The 16663-nt window shown below is 49.2% G+C and overlaps 5 protein-coding genes across 5 annotated transcripts; 3 read left to right on the top strand and 2 right to left on the bottom strand.

Annotated features, from left to right (window-relative positions):
* Window positions 1-155: 155 nt before the first annotated feature.
* On the bottom strand, window positions 156-1801 carry FSUBG_11642 (eukaryotic translation initiation factor 2 subunit gamma; the record flags this gene model as incomplete). The annotated part of the gene is made up of 3 exons (XM_036676346.1): window positions 156-186; window positions 249-1235; window positions 1290-1801. 3 exons carry the CDS (start codon window positions 1799-1801, stop codon window positions 156-158), a joined length of 1530 nt encoding a protein of 509 aa, XP_036532871.1.
* A 2891-nt stretch (window positions 1802-4692) lies between these two features.
* FSUBG_11641 (uncharacterized protein) lies at window positions 4693-6329 on the top strand (the record flags this gene model as incomplete). Its single annotated transcript, XM_036676345.1, has 4 exons — window positions 4693-4705; window positions 4777-5165; window positions 5222-5527; window positions 5580-6329. The coding sequence occupies 4 exons, from the start codon at window positions 4693-4695 to the stop codon at window positions 6327-6329; spliced, it is 1458 nt and encodes a 485-aa protein (XP_036532870.1).
* A 1012-nt stretch (window positions 6330-7341) lies between these two features.
* Window positions 7342-8766, bottom strand: FSUBG_11640 (ATP-dependent RNA helicase eIF4A; the record flags this gene model as incomplete). The annotated part of the gene is made up of 4 exons (XM_036676344.1): window positions 7342-7995; window positions 8048-8472; window positions 8530-8607; window positions 8733-8766. 4 exons carry the CDS (start codon window positions 8764-8766, stop codon window positions 7342-7344), a joined length of 1191 nt encoding a protein of 396 aa, XP_036532869.1.
* A 1639-nt stretch (window positions 8767-10405) lies between these two features.
* Window positions 10406-11964, top strand: FSUBG_11639 (phosphatidylserine-specific receptor; the record flags this gene model as incomplete). Its single annotated transcript, XM_036676342.1, has 3 exons — window positions 10406-10725; window positions 10785-10846; window positions 10898-11964. 3 exons carry the CDS (start codon window positions 10406-10408, stop codon window positions 11962-11964), a joined length of 1449 nt encoding a protein of 482 aa, XP_036532868.1.
* A 1995-nt stretch (window positions 11965-13959) lies between these two features.
* Window positions 13960-16240, top strand: FSUBG_11638 (nuclear WD PRL1; the record flags this gene model as incomplete). The annotated part of the gene is made up of 3 exons (XM_036676341.1): window positions 13960-14885; window positions 14938-15633; window positions 15691-16240. 3 exons carry the CDS (start codon window positions 13960-13962, stop codon window positions 16238-16240), a joined length of 2172 nt encoding a protein of 723 aa, XP_036532867.1.
* Window positions 16241-16663: the final 423 nt, after the last annotated feature.

Here is a 16663-nt window from a genome sequence, read left to right as displayed (position 1 = left end):
CAAACACCAGGCCCCCCTCCAGCGCCAACCGTCTACTCAAAATGCCTTCTTGGGCTTTGCCTCTGCAATTGGGCATTCTTGAGCTCTTCATGTCATGTAGCCGGGAAATCATGCGAAAAAGCTGCTTAAGTTGTTCGTTGGTCTAGGTGGAAAGTCTAAGCAGTACTGGGCTCCAGGGTCACACCACTACAATGGAGGTCAGTTAAATTATTCTGTAATAGGGGGGACTCATGTATGTGGAAACTTACGCAGCAATGGTTGCCCAACCAATGAGACGCCAATGCTTCTCGATACGTCTGCTCAGAGCAACCTTTTCGCCGATATTGGTGCAGGCGGGGCTAGTCAGGACAAGCTTAGCAGCGTCGTTCTTGATGGCAGCAACCTTGGCGCCAGTGGATGTAGATCCAATGTTGACCATGATAACCTCGTTCTTAGCGAGCTTAGCAACCTTGGCTTGTTTACCATCGGCGGTCCTCACACCGAGCAGGCGGCGGAGAAGGTAGAAGTTGACCTCGATCTCACTGTAGATCTCGGGAAGGCGGCCCTTGAGACCCAAGACGAAACCGACAAGACGATCGGCTCGGCACAGAGTAGGGTCGATTCGTGTGCCGACACCAATGAGACCACCGGGTACGGCGTACTTGAGGTCGTTGGCTTCGGAGTTAAGCGAGACGACTCGACTAAAAATCGGTGTGCACTTGAGGGCACCGCTATCGTCTCGGGAGACAATACCAGGTCGGATCTCGATCTCATCACCAAGCTTGACAACACCGTGGAGAATAGAACCACCGGCGACACCACCTTTGAGGTCATCGATCTCGGAACCAGGCTTGTTGACGTCGAATGATCGAATGACGATCATATGAGGATCTATGCTGAAGTCTCTGGGAGGAACGGGAATGGTGTTGACAATGGCCTCGTTGACGGCATCAATGTTGAACTTCAGCTGGGCAGAGATTGGGATCACTGGGGACTTGCCAGCCACAGTTCCTCGGATGAACTTGAGAATGGACTGGTAATGCTGCTGCGCAGCCTCTTCTCGCATAAGATCGACCTTGTTCTGGAGAATGATGATCTTGTCGAGCTTCATAATCTCAATAGCAGCCAAGTGCTCGGAGGTCTGGGGCTGAGGACAAGATTCGTTACCGGCGATGAGAAGGAGAGCGGCGTCCATGACGGCGGCGCCTGACAACATGGTGCTCATGAGAATATCGTGACCAGGGCAATCGACGAATCTGTAAACATCAGCCATTATTCCGCACACGAGTTTGAATTCAGGATTAACTTACGAGACGTGTCGCAATAGCCTGTAAGTACCACCACAGCCATCTCTCTCACAAGGAGGGTCAACTTCCTTCTCACTCTTGTAACTGCGGTAGCATCCAGGGCGAGGGCATGCTTGGTTGTCGCATTTGTAGATCTTGGCGTTGGCATAACCCAACTTGATCGTAATATTGCGGATGAGCTCGTTCTTGAAACGAACTGTCTGGACACCAGAGATAGCCTTGACGACGGTGGACTTTCCGTGAGCTACATGGCCAATGGTACCAATGTTGATAGTAGCTTGACGGGCAATAATCTCGGGCGTCAAGGGGGTCAGGCTGGCAACATCGAGATCTTTGGGATCGGTTTGTGGGGGCAGAGGAGGTTTTTGACTCGCGGGCTCTGCGATCGCTGGGTTGGATTTCTTGAGAGCCGACTTGAGGGGCTTCTCATCGCCAGCCTCGTTGTGGCCGACAGACTCGCCGGAGTCAGACTCGGACTCGATGTCGTCGTATTTGGGGTCGCCGTTGGCAGACATGATGAAGGCGGGGCAATTCGGACGGTATATCAGAAGTGGTTTTTCGGTCGCGGAGGAGCGGGAGAGCAGTTTCGAGTAAGGAAATCGACTTTACGTATTTCGCCTTGATGATGGCAAAATTCCTCGTGTGCAGTCTCTCGAAATGGCTATGACTCTTACGCTAGGCCTGATTGGGCACGATAGAGCGATAAGAATTTGATGCCCCTCCTCGGGCGAGCTTCGGCCAAAGCATCCAACGTGTCCCACCTCCATGATACCGGTCAAGGTTCCAGGTTATGAGAAGAATGCCATAAGGTAAGGCACCTACTAGTTGTGGGATACCTTTCTCAGAGCCTTATATAACTACTATACCTAACTAGTAGTAAGGTGAGCAGTATACTTCATCGTGGATTGACGTTGATATGTGTTGCATGGCTAGGTAGTTTCTTTTTTAAGCGATCATATAATACTAATGAGGGGCAGGCATTATCAATCATGTCAATTATTTCGTGCCCATCAAAGGTCTTGAGGCAAAGCGGACTACAGAGTATCATCACGGCAATAGTATAGGTAGGACAAGCTAGCAGCCTTTGAGGCGACTCATGGCTTCAGAATGAGTATTACCTGTCAAGACTTGACTCGTCTCAAATCCTCCTCTTTTTTTTCTAGTCTGATCAATCGATCTGTACATATAGGCCCCTGCTTTGTGAGAGGATGAAGTTCAAGAAACGAATCCGGAATCAAACAATTATCATTGTCAACCGCTTGATAGTCAATGAGCAGCTTATGGATATGGATATATTGGCAGCTACATTATTAACGATGCGTCGGGGTTTAGGAGCAGTTTAGGCATAATATATTGTACCTACCTAGATAGACTCGAGACCATCACGTGCCAGGAATTTAACCTTTCACTACCTACCTACCCCTTAGGGAGCAAGAAAATACCAGACCTTGATCTAGGGTGCTAAAATAAACCTATCAAAGAGCTCCCTAAACTTAGGCTAGATTTACCTGAATGATTTTATTGCTTAGGGTCAAGGTCCTGTGTTTTCTTTCCTCCCCCGGCTACCTCAGACGCCAAGATGAGGGGGAGCAGCTCGGGGACAGAAGAATTAACTAGTCCTTACTAGTAAGTAAGATCTTACTAGAATTTCTATTATTTTACTATTTTAGAATTAAATTAATATAAATATATAAAAAAATTCCTTAATTATAAAAGAGTTTCTTTTTAATTTATATTTTCTTAATTTAATTTATTATTTCTAAGTAAACGTATTTCAGACCGGTTAATTCTTCTGTTCCCCGGGAGCAGGTAACTAATGGCATGGAACGCATCCTTGGATTATCAAACATTCAAATTAAGAACGCTGAGTTCCTCAAGATGGTGAGAGACTTCTGTGAGAATTGTTGCATAATTGGCAAAAACTTCTCAAGTCATGCTTGCATATGACATGGGGCTGGATGCTATCTTTATCACCTTGTATTCCGAATCATCACTGACCTTCCTAGAAAACCTTAACATGTAACCTTGGATGGGGATATAGCTTGTTGTGTTCATGGTGTCTCACTGTTACAGCACAGCCATGACTGCATTCTGCACCTTGGACAATTTTCCGGATACCGTGTGCAACCAGCTACCAACTCGACCAATGCCTTGGAGCTGAAAAGTCACTCATTCGGCGCCAAGATGGATAAAGACTCTGGCCACCGTCGGCGCACAGGAAAATGCATGCATTCACTTGAAATAAAGCTTCGGTAAGCTTGGATGGACCGAGTCAACCTGATAGATGCTTGATGCAACATCCTCGGTGGGCCACACCCCAAGCCCAAGCAAGCATGGATCTCAGCCTACCTATCGAAACAAAACTCGTTTGTTGCCGCCGAAGCCTGCAGGTGGCTGGATGGCCATCTGGCTCATCACGGCTCTCACAGTGCTGATTGGTCACATAGAGGTGAAGATGTGAAGCGCCTGCAGATAGCAGCCTATCAGACCGGCAGATCAACGTCCAGGGTCCAAAGAGCGGCTGCCTGGCACAGCCAATAGGACAACAAGGATGCCCTCTATCAAAGATCCACATTTCAACACCATGTCCTTTAACCGCCAGGCAACTTCTGCCATCCAGTGATATTGCTCAGCATGGCCAATCGACATGAGGGACCTACCCAGGTACCATGCAAAAGATGTCCCGGACAATTCCAGCCGAATATGGTTGTTTCAATGGGACAATGGGGGGGGGGGGGGGGGGGGGGGGGGGACTGGGCACCCTGTCCGCACAATACAGTACCGCTTCACATAACACCGCAGCTTTCCCAAATCTCTCTTGTGATCCCCTCTCTATTTCCATTCCGCCCGTGATCCTAAGTTATTCAAGACTACAGAGTACTCAGAGTTCATACCTATATTGGTATTACGAGCCTCAGCAACACAAAGTTGCTCAAGCGCTGATTGCCAGTGACAAAACCAACCAGGCCAGCGGAGTTTGACCTCATATCTTCACAATCACTTGGGCGTCTAAATCCAAACCGAGTCACTTAACGGGCGCCTGGCATCTGCCTATCACAAGTCTTGCTGCTATCCGCCCTTCTTTCTGGTAAGGCCATTCTCTGTTACTATTCTCGGCATCCCCCCCCCTCTCTCATGCCCTGTCCCGTTGCTGGCGTTTTAATGGTGTCGAATGAGAGTGCTGGCTCCCTATGTTGCCGCCAACCTCAAAACTCGCCATTTCCCACTCGAGTCCGCAAGGCCGGACCTCTCTCCCAATCCTTTGATAGCTGGTCTCTCTGTTCCTTTGCAATTTGCTCTGTTCTATTGTGGTCGTGAGCTTGGACTGCGTCGAAGCTCTTATACATCCACTTGCACATCTTCCTGTTGACATATTTCTGCTCTCACACATTCACCTGTTATAAACATGGCTGGCCCAGGTTCGTCTCTGATCTGAGGCAGAGAGCTGACGACGATCAACGATCCATGATGCTGACTGACCCTTCTCTAGAAGATAGGAGGCGGCCTGCCGCACTCAACCTCGCTTCAGCACGACCTGGTACCTCGGAATCCTCATCCTCGGACGGCTCTCTGAAACCTCGAACTCCTCGATTTGCTGAGGCTACTTCCGTTCACTCACCCGTCGAGGCTCGGTCCCCCTTTGCCGACCCCGAGAAGTCGCACGTTGCTCAACCTCAACCCGCAGACGTTGGTTTTGGCTACATCGGCCACCGAGAATCCATTCCCGTCCCAATGACTCCCAAGACGCCACTCAAGAGTGCCATGAAGGTGCCAGGGACGCCTGCTCATCTCAAGAATCCCTTGAGTCCAACATTTCGGGAGGAAGATATCCTGGAGAAGCGCGAGGCGTCAACTGACAAGGAGCAAGCGCGCGATGTGGTATGTAACTCGGCCATAACAACTGACTCTGCGACATCACACTTACACTTTGACAGAAAATCAAGGCCCGAGTCCGTTTGGCCAAGTTCGCTCTCCGTGGTGTTAACTTTAGCTGCTCTCTTATTATCCTTGCCATGCTTTCTGCTTCGTTTACAATCTTTAACGCTACCAAAGCTCTGCCTGATCAAAGCAAGATGCCTTCATGGGCCAAGAACACCAGCGCCTGGCCCCAGAAACTTGTTCTTGCCATGGCATGCGTGTCTCTTGTCGCTTGTATTGTTGTTTTTATCTCCTACTGTCGAGGTGGTCATCGACGTGCCGAGAAAGTCGGGACCTACTATACCATGTTCGCCATTGGCTGGGTAAGTCACACATCTTGTGGGCTTGGCTTGAGCCAGCGCTGACTTCATACAGTTCATTCTTTCCTTGATTCTATGGGTCGTCACAGCTGTTGTTTTCCAGAACTCGAAGAACAACAGCGGGAATCAGGATATGTGGGGTTGGTCTTGTGTTAACAACCATCGATCTGAAGTCTTCGGAGAGAAAGTTGACTATGCTCTTGTTTGCCGTCTTCAGAACTGGGCCATGATCTGCATCATCATCGAGGTGGTCATCGAGGTTCTCTGCATTCTCCTCTACAGCGTCGTCTTCTATCGTTACTACACAAAGCGACGCCTCTTCAAGTCTATGGACATGCGAGACCGTGCTCGATCCGACCTCTACCTCGCCCAGCTCCGCAGCCAGTCTGCTCCAAACACTCCCGGCTTCGGCCCCAAGTCCCCCGCTCTGAGCGCCTATGCCATGTCTCCCCGTCACCCTCCCGCTGCCTATCGAAACCTGTCCGACATAAGCGAGAACCCCACCACCTTCACGCCTGGTATCCAATTTGCTGAGCCCAAGTCTCAATTTGCTGCCCAGGAGACTGGTTTCAAGCTCCAGGCTCCCCCTATGAAGGCCCCTTCTGCTACTCCCAAGCTAAATCAATCTGCCTTTACACCCACTGAGGCCTCACCTCCTGCCATCCCCACTGTCCAAGTCTCGCAACACGGGCCTGTGAGCACTGATGAACCCACTTATGAGGCTGTCCCTATCCCTGGTGCCTATGCCGGCCAGGCTGTCAGGAGTCCACCTCCTACGCAGACTCATTTTGGTCAGGGCTACTAGATGGTGTTGACATTTTCTCGAAAAGACAAAATTGCAGGTTTGATTACTTTGTTAGTTCTGGCTCAGCGAGCTTCAGCCGCGTTCTTTAGGCCACGGCTTGTTTGAGTTTATATATCATGAGGCGGCGATACCACACACGGCGTTACGATGGGCGGATCCAAGATTTGACTCGGGTGCACTTTATCTTTGGCTTTTCCTTTGTTCACTCTCCTCAAAGATAGCAGGAGTCGTATAAAGCGTACTGTAATTTGGTTATGGATGTACATTCGAGCATGTGCAGAGGATGATGAAGACGATGGAACAACGAGCTACACACAATACTTTCGTTTACGAGGGCTTCGCAGGCCATCGGGTTAGGTGCTTTATTTAATCATAAAATTGGTACCTAATTTGTCGATCGTACAGTGACATTCAGAAGGTAGCATTCTTCAAGTCGCTAAACGCCGTAGAAACACCTTTCACTTAAAAGGAGTCGATAAATAAATAGTAATTGTGGATGTCGACATGTTTATTGAATCACAACTCAGGTACACCCTATCAGGTCACTTGGCATTTGTACCTATTTCATGCGAAACTTGGTCAGAATCTTGAAATAAAAAAGAAAGCATTCATCATGATAACGACACCCTAAATAACAGAGACAAAAAGCAGGTTAAAAAAAAACCGTTGCATTACTTTTGGTAGCCCCCAATGCACCCCCCAAAGGTATTAAGGGCGCAAAGGACTGCCCCCGAAGCCTTTTGCCATGCGGCCAAGTCGAAGTTCTGACCTCCTCCCCGGCGGTCACCTTCCGGACCGGCGGCAGCTCGTATGTGAAGGCCTGCCGCCCTTCCAGCGCGGTACTCTAGAAACGAGATCTATCAACAACTGCCACAAGAGATTTCTCCGTAAGCTCCTCCCAAAGATGTCAGGCTGCCCTGTATCGTCCACTCATAAGTAGCTGATGAGACAGCCTGGTAACGGATATTGGAAGACCCGTGTTGGTTTTTTCAATTTTTTTTTGAGATTGAACTTAGATGAGGTCGGCAACGTTCATAGGCATCTCCTCAATCTGAGTGCTGTAGAACTGCTCAATCTCACGCATCATGCGGACGTCCTCAGCGGTGACGAAGTTGATGGCGACACCCTTTCGGCCGAAACGACCACCACGACCAATTCGGTGAATGTAGTTCTCACGGTTGGCAGGGAGATCATAGTTGATGACCAGGGAAACCTGTTGAACATCGATACCACGGGCCAAGAGATCAGTGGCGATCAGGACACGAGAAGAGCCGGATCGGAACTCCTTCATGATCAGGTCACGCTGAGCCTGGTCCATGTCACCATGCATGGCGGAGACGGTGAAATCACGAGCAGTGAGCTTGTCGGTGAGCCAGTCAACCTTTCTGCGGGTGTTGCAGAAAATAACAGCTTGGGTAATGGTGACAGTCTCGTACAAATCGGAGAGGGTGTCCAACTTCCACTCCTCCTTCTCAACGGCAATATAGAACTGCTTGATACCCTCCAGGGTAAGCTCGTCCTTCTTGACCAAGATGCGGACGGGGTCACGCATGAACTTGGTGGTGACCTCAAGAACGTCCTGGGGCATGGTAGCAGAGAGAAGGACAACCTGGGTGGACTGGGGGAGAAGCTGGAAGATATCGTAGATCTGCTCGGTGAAACCACGCTGAGATAATGTTAGCATTGAAGTCTCAATGATAAGAAGTTGTTTTCCTTACAGAAAGCATTTCATCGGCCTCGTCGAGAACAAACATCTTCATGCTGTCGGTCTTGAGGAAACGGCGCTGGATCATGTCCTGAACACGACCGGGAGTGCCGACAACAACCTGGGGGCCGTCCTGAAGGGCCTTCATATCCTCACGGACACTGGTACCACCGATACAAGCGTGGCACTCGATTTGCATGAAATCTCCGATGGCAACAACGACCTTCTGGATCTGCTGAGCGAGCTCACGGGTAGGAGCAAGGATCAAAGCCTGGCACTGCTTAACGTTGGTGTCGATCTTCTGAAGAACAGAGATGGAGAAGGTGGCCGTCTTTCCAGTACCGGACTGGGCCTGAGCAATGACATCGTGACCCTTGATGACGGGCATGATAGCACGCTGCTGGATAGCAGAGGGACGCTCGAAACCGTAGGCATAGACTAAGGATTATTGTGAGCGGCGTGCGAGGGATTTGTAGAGGTGTGGGAGACACTTACCACCTCGGAGGAGCTCAGACTTGAGGTTCATGTCATCGAAAGAGTCGACGGTCTCATCGTAGTTGGACTCGATCTGTCCTGCAAGGCATGTGTGGTCAGCAAGTCTGATGGTGATAAGAGTGGCTTGCTCTCATTGCATGAAAAGCTCAGAAACCCAAGCGCATCGTGAAGCCTATGGCAGCGTGGAGGACGCAATAACTCACCCTCGGGGACATCCTCAAGACCCTTGTCAGCCATATTTGCGGTTGAGGCTTTGGAAAATCTAGATCAAGCACAGCTCGATCTAGGGTTGATAAATCGCGGGGTGACGGAAGCGAAAAAAGAGGGCAGAACTTCTACTCGAGAAGACTGCGCCGTTGTGTCGTTTGGTTTAAAAAAAAAATCTGGTATCGACTAGGATCAAGAGTCTCGTGAGAATGACGAGAATCGACAAGAACCTAGGATGAGGATGGTTATTTGTGCTGTTTCCTTTGGATGGAGTATGAAGGAGAAGAGGAAAAAAAAGTCGAATGAGGGGCGGTCGTGGAGGCAGTATATTTTTTTCATTGCTGCCCACCCGCTTACCTCAAGAGAGGCCCTGACCAATGATAGAAGACCTTAGCGGGGCATCGGGATTAGGGTACATTTGGTTCGGCGTCTCTGCCTTGCGCACTCACCAGTCACTGGGCAGCCACCAGTCTAGGTTAGGTCTTTACAGCGCGGTACAGTACAAGTACAGCGAGTAATTTTTTCCTTAATTCTTTTTTCAAACTTTGATTTTTGTAGCGACGTAAGAAGTTTTTTTCCTTGCCTCACGTTCATCACCCACCTATGATAACAGAGGCTGCAGCCATCCCACTATGCCCCGCCCCTCGCTAGAACCTTGAAAGAAAAAAAATGTGCCCCTCTACCCACGGATCATCCTCCGCCACCTACAACGCTGCTTTATGGTGTTTCCAGTGACTGATCGACTGATTGTAGCCTGCCTATGTGTGGCATGTGCCATCTAGGTAGGGAAGGAAAGAAGACTCAAGACCTTAATCCTAAATGACAAAAAGACTTAGGTAACTTAGGAGATATTTAGGGTAATTTTACTAGATTTAGGATATCTTTTGCTCAGTTTATTTTTTGATACCCTATATTCAGGCCGGAGTTTTCTTGCCCCCGAGGGGCCATGTCATTGCTCTCAGCTTCAAGAAGAAGCTTGCCATACCTATATAGGTTGACGCATCCATACCTACTCCGTACTTGAGGAATACACATGATAACCGCCTGGTGTCTTGAAGGTGGGTGACTCCTACTTCTGTTCACATTTCCTGTTGCAAATGCACTATAACAATTATATTCCAAAACTGTAGAGCATGGTATATCAGTCTTCGAGGTTGTCATCTTTTACCACATACCTATCCAAGATAATCCCTCGCTCGCTGAGAGGAAGGATAAACCATGCCACTCAGCTTGTGATACAGCAGGTACCCAGTAGTCAGTCAGTTGGTGGTTTAACAAACTACTAACCTTACCAATTTACCAATCTTAGTAGGTATGGTATGCAATAAACAATCGTTAAATACCTTTATCAGGCACCCGAAGTTAGCTAAAGCTACCTTATGGAAAGTCAGCGTAGCCTCGCTTTTGAGCAACAGTCAAGCTGCAGTGTAACTCTAGTCTCATCTTTCCCCGTAAGGCTGTTGCCGGAAACCATTCCTCAGCCGAATTTTTCTTCCGCCCACACTAAATTAGGTAGAACTCGCCATATCTGGGTGATTTCAACGTAGAGGTTCCTCGTTTTTCTCATGAGTTTTTATTCCTAGCGGACTCTTCCCTTTCTCTCTCTACAAGTTACTTGTTCCATATATCCTACAGCAGCCCAGGCAAACGCGGGCTCGGCACCACTCAGATGCCTTCAGCTACCGTCAGCGTTGGCACTGGCCATCATGATTCACTATGTGATAAGAGGGACGACACATATGAGTCAACTTCCCAAAGTGACTCGATTCCTCCTCATCCGCTAGGACTCAAGCCATTAGGCAACCAGTATTTTTTCACTGGTCGCAATGCGAGGCGCTCAATTGGGAGCTGGAGAATTCTGCCAGACGAGGTTATCTCGCTTGTCCTAGAGCAGTTTGATGCTGCGGCTCTCTTGAAGCTTGGCCACACCTGCAAATTCTTATATGCCTTTTGCCACTCCGATGAATTTTGGAAGCCTATCTTTCTCCGGTAAGTCGCCTGAGACATAAAGGCACTCTGAAGTAGCTGTTGAACTAAGTTCTGTTAAGGTCACCACCACTGGATAGCAAGGATATCCGATGGCAAGGATCATGGAGATTAACTGTTTTAGGTTTGCCCAGTGACCAAGGGACCAAAATCGACTGCAGTAATGTCTTCTCAGATGTCCTTCACCGGCCATTTGCCTGCAGTCATGTCATTCTTACCCGGTTCACCTCGCATATTCCCAAGACAAACCAGATCCGTCGCTTCGAGAACCTGACTTACGATCAGTATGCTGCTAAATGGACTGAGCAGCCATTCGTGCTTACCAACTGCATTCGGGAATGGCCAGTATATAAGGAGTGGACTCTCGATAGCATGCTCCAGACCTTTGCCGAGGTCGAGTTTCGTGCTGAGGCTGTTGACTGGCCATTCGCAACCTACCACACATACATGAAGAACAACAGCGACGAAAGCCCTCTGTATCTCTTTGACCGGAGATTTGCCGAAAAGATGGGCATCAGAGTCGGTAAGAAGCCAGGCACTGCATACTGGAGACCAGACTGCTTTGGTCCTGATCTGTTCGAGGTTCTTGGAGACGAACGCCCTGCCCATCGATGGCTGATTGTCGGTCCTGAGCGAAGTGGCTCAACCTTCCACAAAGACCCCAACGCAACGAGTGCTTGGAACGCTGTAATTCAAGGATCCAAGTATTGGATAATGTTCCCACCAGCCACACAGGTGCCCGGTGTTTATGTTTCCGATGACAGCAGCGAAGTCACCAGTCCCCTCAGCATTGCGGAGTGGCTTCTCACTTTTCATGAAGAAGCACGACAACTTCCCGACTGCGTCGAGGGTATTTGCGAAGCGGGGGAGATTCTTCATATTCCCAGCGGATGGTGGCATCTAGTGGTCAATCTCGAGAGCGGCATTGCACTTACGCAGAACTTCGTGCCACAGAGCTTAAATCTTGTATCGGAAGTCGTTTCCTTCTTGCGGGACAAGGCTGACCAGGTCAGCGGATTCGAGGATAAAGTCACGGATCCTTTTCAACTCTTCATGGACAGAATGAAGAGCAGCTACCCAGAAGTTCTGGACAAAGCCCTGGACCTGGCCGATACGAAGAGCGGCAAAAAACGTAAATGGGATGCTGCTGTCGGTGGAATAGACCATAAACAAGAGCAGAAAGGAGGCGATGGTTTCAGTTTTGGTTTCGGCGGCGATGGTGATGATATTGAAATACCCTAGAAAGACTCGCCCTTTCTACCCTTGCAATTCAATCCAGCTTAGCGATTTATGACTCCTTTCTCTGGTAATAAGAAGCGAAATATGAGGGGATTTAGCTGAAGCAAGGCCCCCCCCATCCTGCAAGATATCATATCAGGAGCTGTGATCACGCTCAGCAACTATCTAGTAATCACTAGAGTTGCGGCTATGAGCCTGATATAACCGGGCAGTTGGCAGTCAAATGATGAACGAAGGTCTGTACAACGATCAACTCTAGGTATAATGCATGTATGTGGCGCCTGAGAGATAGATAGAATGTGTTATTCATTAGAACTGAAACATCTACACATGTTGTTGCGATTAGACTCTTACTCAGCCTCGGAACCACTCAATCAGGCTATGTGATAGTTTCCTTTGTCTTTGGAAACAGTACCTTACCTTGCTAAGGTAAGATCCAAGTTGGTACCTGGTAACATGACCTTGCCAAAACGGACGGGAGGAAAGGAGAGGTTCTCTGTCCCTGCAATTTGTGTTCTAACTAAGGTAGGTACTACCTATGGTTGTGCACCCCTTTTTCACACTAGGAGGCGAATTTATCGTGTCTGTCGTGGCCAAAGAAAGAAAAGAAAGACAGGGAAATATCGCATGATCTATCATAGCAACTAAGATTGCCATTATTTAATCACCAGCGATAAACGTGAAAGCAGATAGTCGTTGTCGAATACGTTGCCATGCAAGACTAGGCTGGCTTGGCTGAATGAGTGTCCAGCTACGGAGTAGAAGTAAGGCAACTAAATATTGAAACAATAACTAAAGTTAAGACAATGGTGATTGTACTGTATTATACCGAAAGTGTAAATATTGTCTTCAGCCTCTATATACTCACCCTTTATTGGCCTTATACGTGTAACCAGCGACCAATACCTCAAGGGATCTAGCTTGATAATGGGCCAACCATACCTCACGTTTGCCTCATTCTGTCCGGGCTGCCAGTTATTAACTTACGGATACATACCTATCCACTAGGTATTTAATAGGTTCTCTACCTAGGCACCAATCAGCCAATGTACACATGGACCTATGCATACTGGATGTCTCTGCTAACAGAGCTGACGTCTTGCAATTCCGAAACACGATCTGAATCACTTTCCCCCTAACTTATTAATCAACAAATAACACTTGTGATGAAGATGGGGTGCACCTCCACTCCATACATACCACCTTAATGTTAAGTACTTACTACTACCTAAGGTACCTTATTGTGTATGGCAACTTTCCTCAACCTGCCACTCAGGTAGCCTAGCTTAGTACCTAAGGTCGCCACTGTAGTTGATTCACGAACCCTCTACAGCTTAGCATCTCGTCTCCCTGAAGCGCTTCCCGGGGGCCGTGTACTCCCCACTCGGCTTCCCGTCCACCCTCCACCTTTCTATTACCTTAGTGATTGGACTAGTCTAAAGCTGTCCCTACCACTGCATCATCTCCCATCCTCTCCTCCTCCTTTTCACCGTTGGACCTAATTGATCTTTTGCTTGAATGCGCTTGCGCTTCTCTTTGTTTTCGCCTTCACTGTCAATTTCATTTTCACTTTTATTTCGTCTCCTCTGCGTTCTTATTCTTGATTCCTATTCTTCTCCTTCTGCTTTTCTTGCCATACCTTTTAATCTGTAAGTTCCGTTTGCTAACCCCCGTCGCCATCTGGCCTAGAGCTGGACTCTATGTCCAACTCTCCACTATCTGACCGTTCTTCAGCTTCTCCGCCTTACCTCTTATATCATCTACACGTAGCAAAGCTAATCGAAGACTATGTAGCCTCTGCATCTTCTTGTTCTTCTCGCAGAACACCACTGTACAAGCTTGAAACACGGTTCCAGATACCGCTGCGCTTCGCATCAGCTCCACATCAGCTTAGAGACCCCTGTTCCGCTATTGTGAGCCTCGATTTGCTCTGAGCAAACTGTCCATAGCTTCGACCCCTTTCCGCTCGAACGGCATTGAGTAAAACAAGTCGGCATCATGGTTTCCGACGAGCACTTCGAGATGTGCTTGCCGATCTTGCAGGATGCAACACTGGAAGACGAGGATAAGACAGATAGACTCGAGGAGCTCTTCCGCAAAGAAACGAGCCTCACCGGTACTTCCCTCGACAACGCAATACTAGATGCTCTTTGGCGGTTTCGTGACGGTGGCGGCACATCAGCGTCACCCCCTCCCATCAGACAGACGATCTTACGACGTCCTTCACCCGCCTCCTGGCGCGGTTCGCCAACTCCCATATCGGGCTCTCCAAGACTGGCCGTGAGCCCCCTTGCTCCTCCGGGCTTTGTTCCCTCGACATTTGGCAGGACAATCTCCTCCACGGTTTCTCCCTTTTCTTCGCCTCGAGCATCGCCACGTCTAGCTCTTGCGACACCCGTCATTCCTCATAGTCCAAACTTGAATGCATACGAATTTGCTAGCGACCCGACCCCAGCCACAGAGATTCTAGGTGAATACCAGACAGAAAATGTTGAGTGGCTCGTGAGTGATGATGCTGCTAGCGTGACTTCATCTGTTGGTACTCCGAGTGCTCTCAACGCAGCAGCCCCCGAGTTCTCGTCCATGTCGGCACAGTCAGCTGATATGTCGCCATATGATATGTTGCGTTCCATCCTTGGGCAGACAAAGTCGGACGATGAGATTGAAGCCGCTCTCGCGCAGAATGGTTATGATCTCAGCGCAACGATTGTCTCCTTCATGGAAAGCCAAGCAGGTGACAACCAGCCCGGCGGTGTTTCATTGGAAGAACCCAAAAACGTCCTGATTGGGAAATCCGTGGATCGCCCTACTACTCCTCTAGGTCAATCGAAGTCGGGGGTTATTTGCAAGTTTTACATGTCGACTGGTTCGTGCTTGCGCGCCGATTGCCGATTCAGCCATGATCTCAGCAACCACCTTTGCAAGTATGTTTTACTCCGAGCTTCTCCGCGTTGTAAGCTAACATTTCTCTTGCAGATATTGGGTCATGGGAAATTGCTTGGCGGGAGAGACTTGCATTTTCTCGCATGATCCTACCAAACTTATGAATAAGCTCGCTCTCGACGGTGCCAGTACGCCACCATCAAAGCACGGCGGTTTACAGTTAGGCGATCTTAACTCTTTCCCTTCTCTAAGACCTGGAACCCCGGACCATCTCAGTGGTTTCGCTGGCAGCAACAATTTCCCTGCTGTGGGCATTACGCCACCACCAGGCTTGAAGCATTTCCAGGGAACTTCCAGTCCCCGTGCTCGATCTCGGCCTGGCAGTCGTCATCAGGCCAGAGAGCAAGATATCTCCGCCCCTGCTCTAGATGACAACGATGCCTTTCCGTCACTTGGTTCTGCATCTATCAAGCAAGGCAAGAAGCATCACGGCAAGCGCGGTGGCCATGGACATTCGCACAAGGAGAATAACGCGCCTAATTCTCTGGCTGATATTGTCAAGATGTCTCCCTCGCCCACCCCTGTCCGTCCCGAACTCAAGAGAGGGCTGGGGCGCAATGGAAGCTCAACAGTTGCGCGAAATGGGGAAAACAGCGCTGCAGCTCAGGCTATCCCCAGTCCCAAACATATCCCGTGGCTGGAGACCGGTGAGCGTGCTAACAAGGCATATTTGAAGGCTCGCCAGGAGGCCATTAAGCACGGCGGCCTTCGTAATAAGTTTCTGCAAAGGTGTGTTTTCTCGCAGTAAGAATTGGGGGTTTCCCGTGTGCTGACTGGCTGTCACAGTGCTGCGCAAGCATGGAATCGAAATGACGCTAGGGCGGCTAAAGCTCTCAGCCTGCGAGGACAAAGCGAGAACGATCTTATGCGCAAAGCTCATCGCGAGGCTGCAAAAGAACTATACGAGGAACGTAACAAGGGCAACTCCAATGATTTGGAATTGTATGTCGATCTTCACGGTCTTCACCCTGAAGAAGCTGTCGACTACCTTGAAAAGGTTTTGATGGAAAACGGTAGGGAGTCGCAACCCATTTATGCCATCACCGGCTCTGGACACCATAGTAAGAACGGAAAGGACAAGGTTGGCAGGGCGATCCGGAACTTTCTCAACGAGTGGAGGTATGCGTACCGGGAGTTCTCTGTTCCTGGAGACCGCAATAATATGGGGGGTATCCTAGGAATCGATGCTCGTAGCTGGGACAAGTCTCTCGCCAAGGAGGGCGACTCAGATGGTAAAGAAGAGGTGGACATACTAAGCCAAGGCGTCGAGATCGGTGACGGCAAAGTCAGACTCCTGGTGCGTGATCCGCCCAAGGGGCCCAGCGGCCGTCGATGACAACGCGAGACGTAAATAGAAGAAAGCAGTAAAATCAGACTCCGTTCTATAAGTCAATGTGTTGAAAGTTGCATGTGATGCCTGTCGATTAAGTTACCACCCGACCTGACCTTGAATTGACTTTGATACCCTTTGATGTATACAAGCTCATGCACTTGACAGGACAGGATTAGCGCCATGCTTAGCGGGGCACTTCCGCTCCCGATTCGCTTAGACTAGCAACGTCATGTTGGTGCAGCCCCAATGAAACGACGACGACAGTTCCAGCTGTAACTACAACATCGCCCATTGGATTTTCGTCGAGCGATATCGAATGCGACAATACGATTGTTGACTGGTAAATCTGGGGCCCTGATCTTCTATACCACCGGAAAACCATCCTGACCCTATCCTCAAGGTCCTCAATCTCACACTACAACCTCA

Source organism: Fusarium subglutinans (assembly GCF_013396075.1).
Source record: "Fusarium subglutinans strain NRRL 66333 chromosome Unknown NRRL66333_c0000227, whole genome shotgun sequence".
In the NCBI taxonomy this organism is placed as follows: domain Eukaryota; kingdom Fungi; phylum Ascomycota; class Sordariomycetes; order Hypocreales; family Nectriaceae; genus Fusarium; species Fusarium subglutinans.
This window is presented reverse-complemented; position numbering and strand designations above follow the sequence as displayed.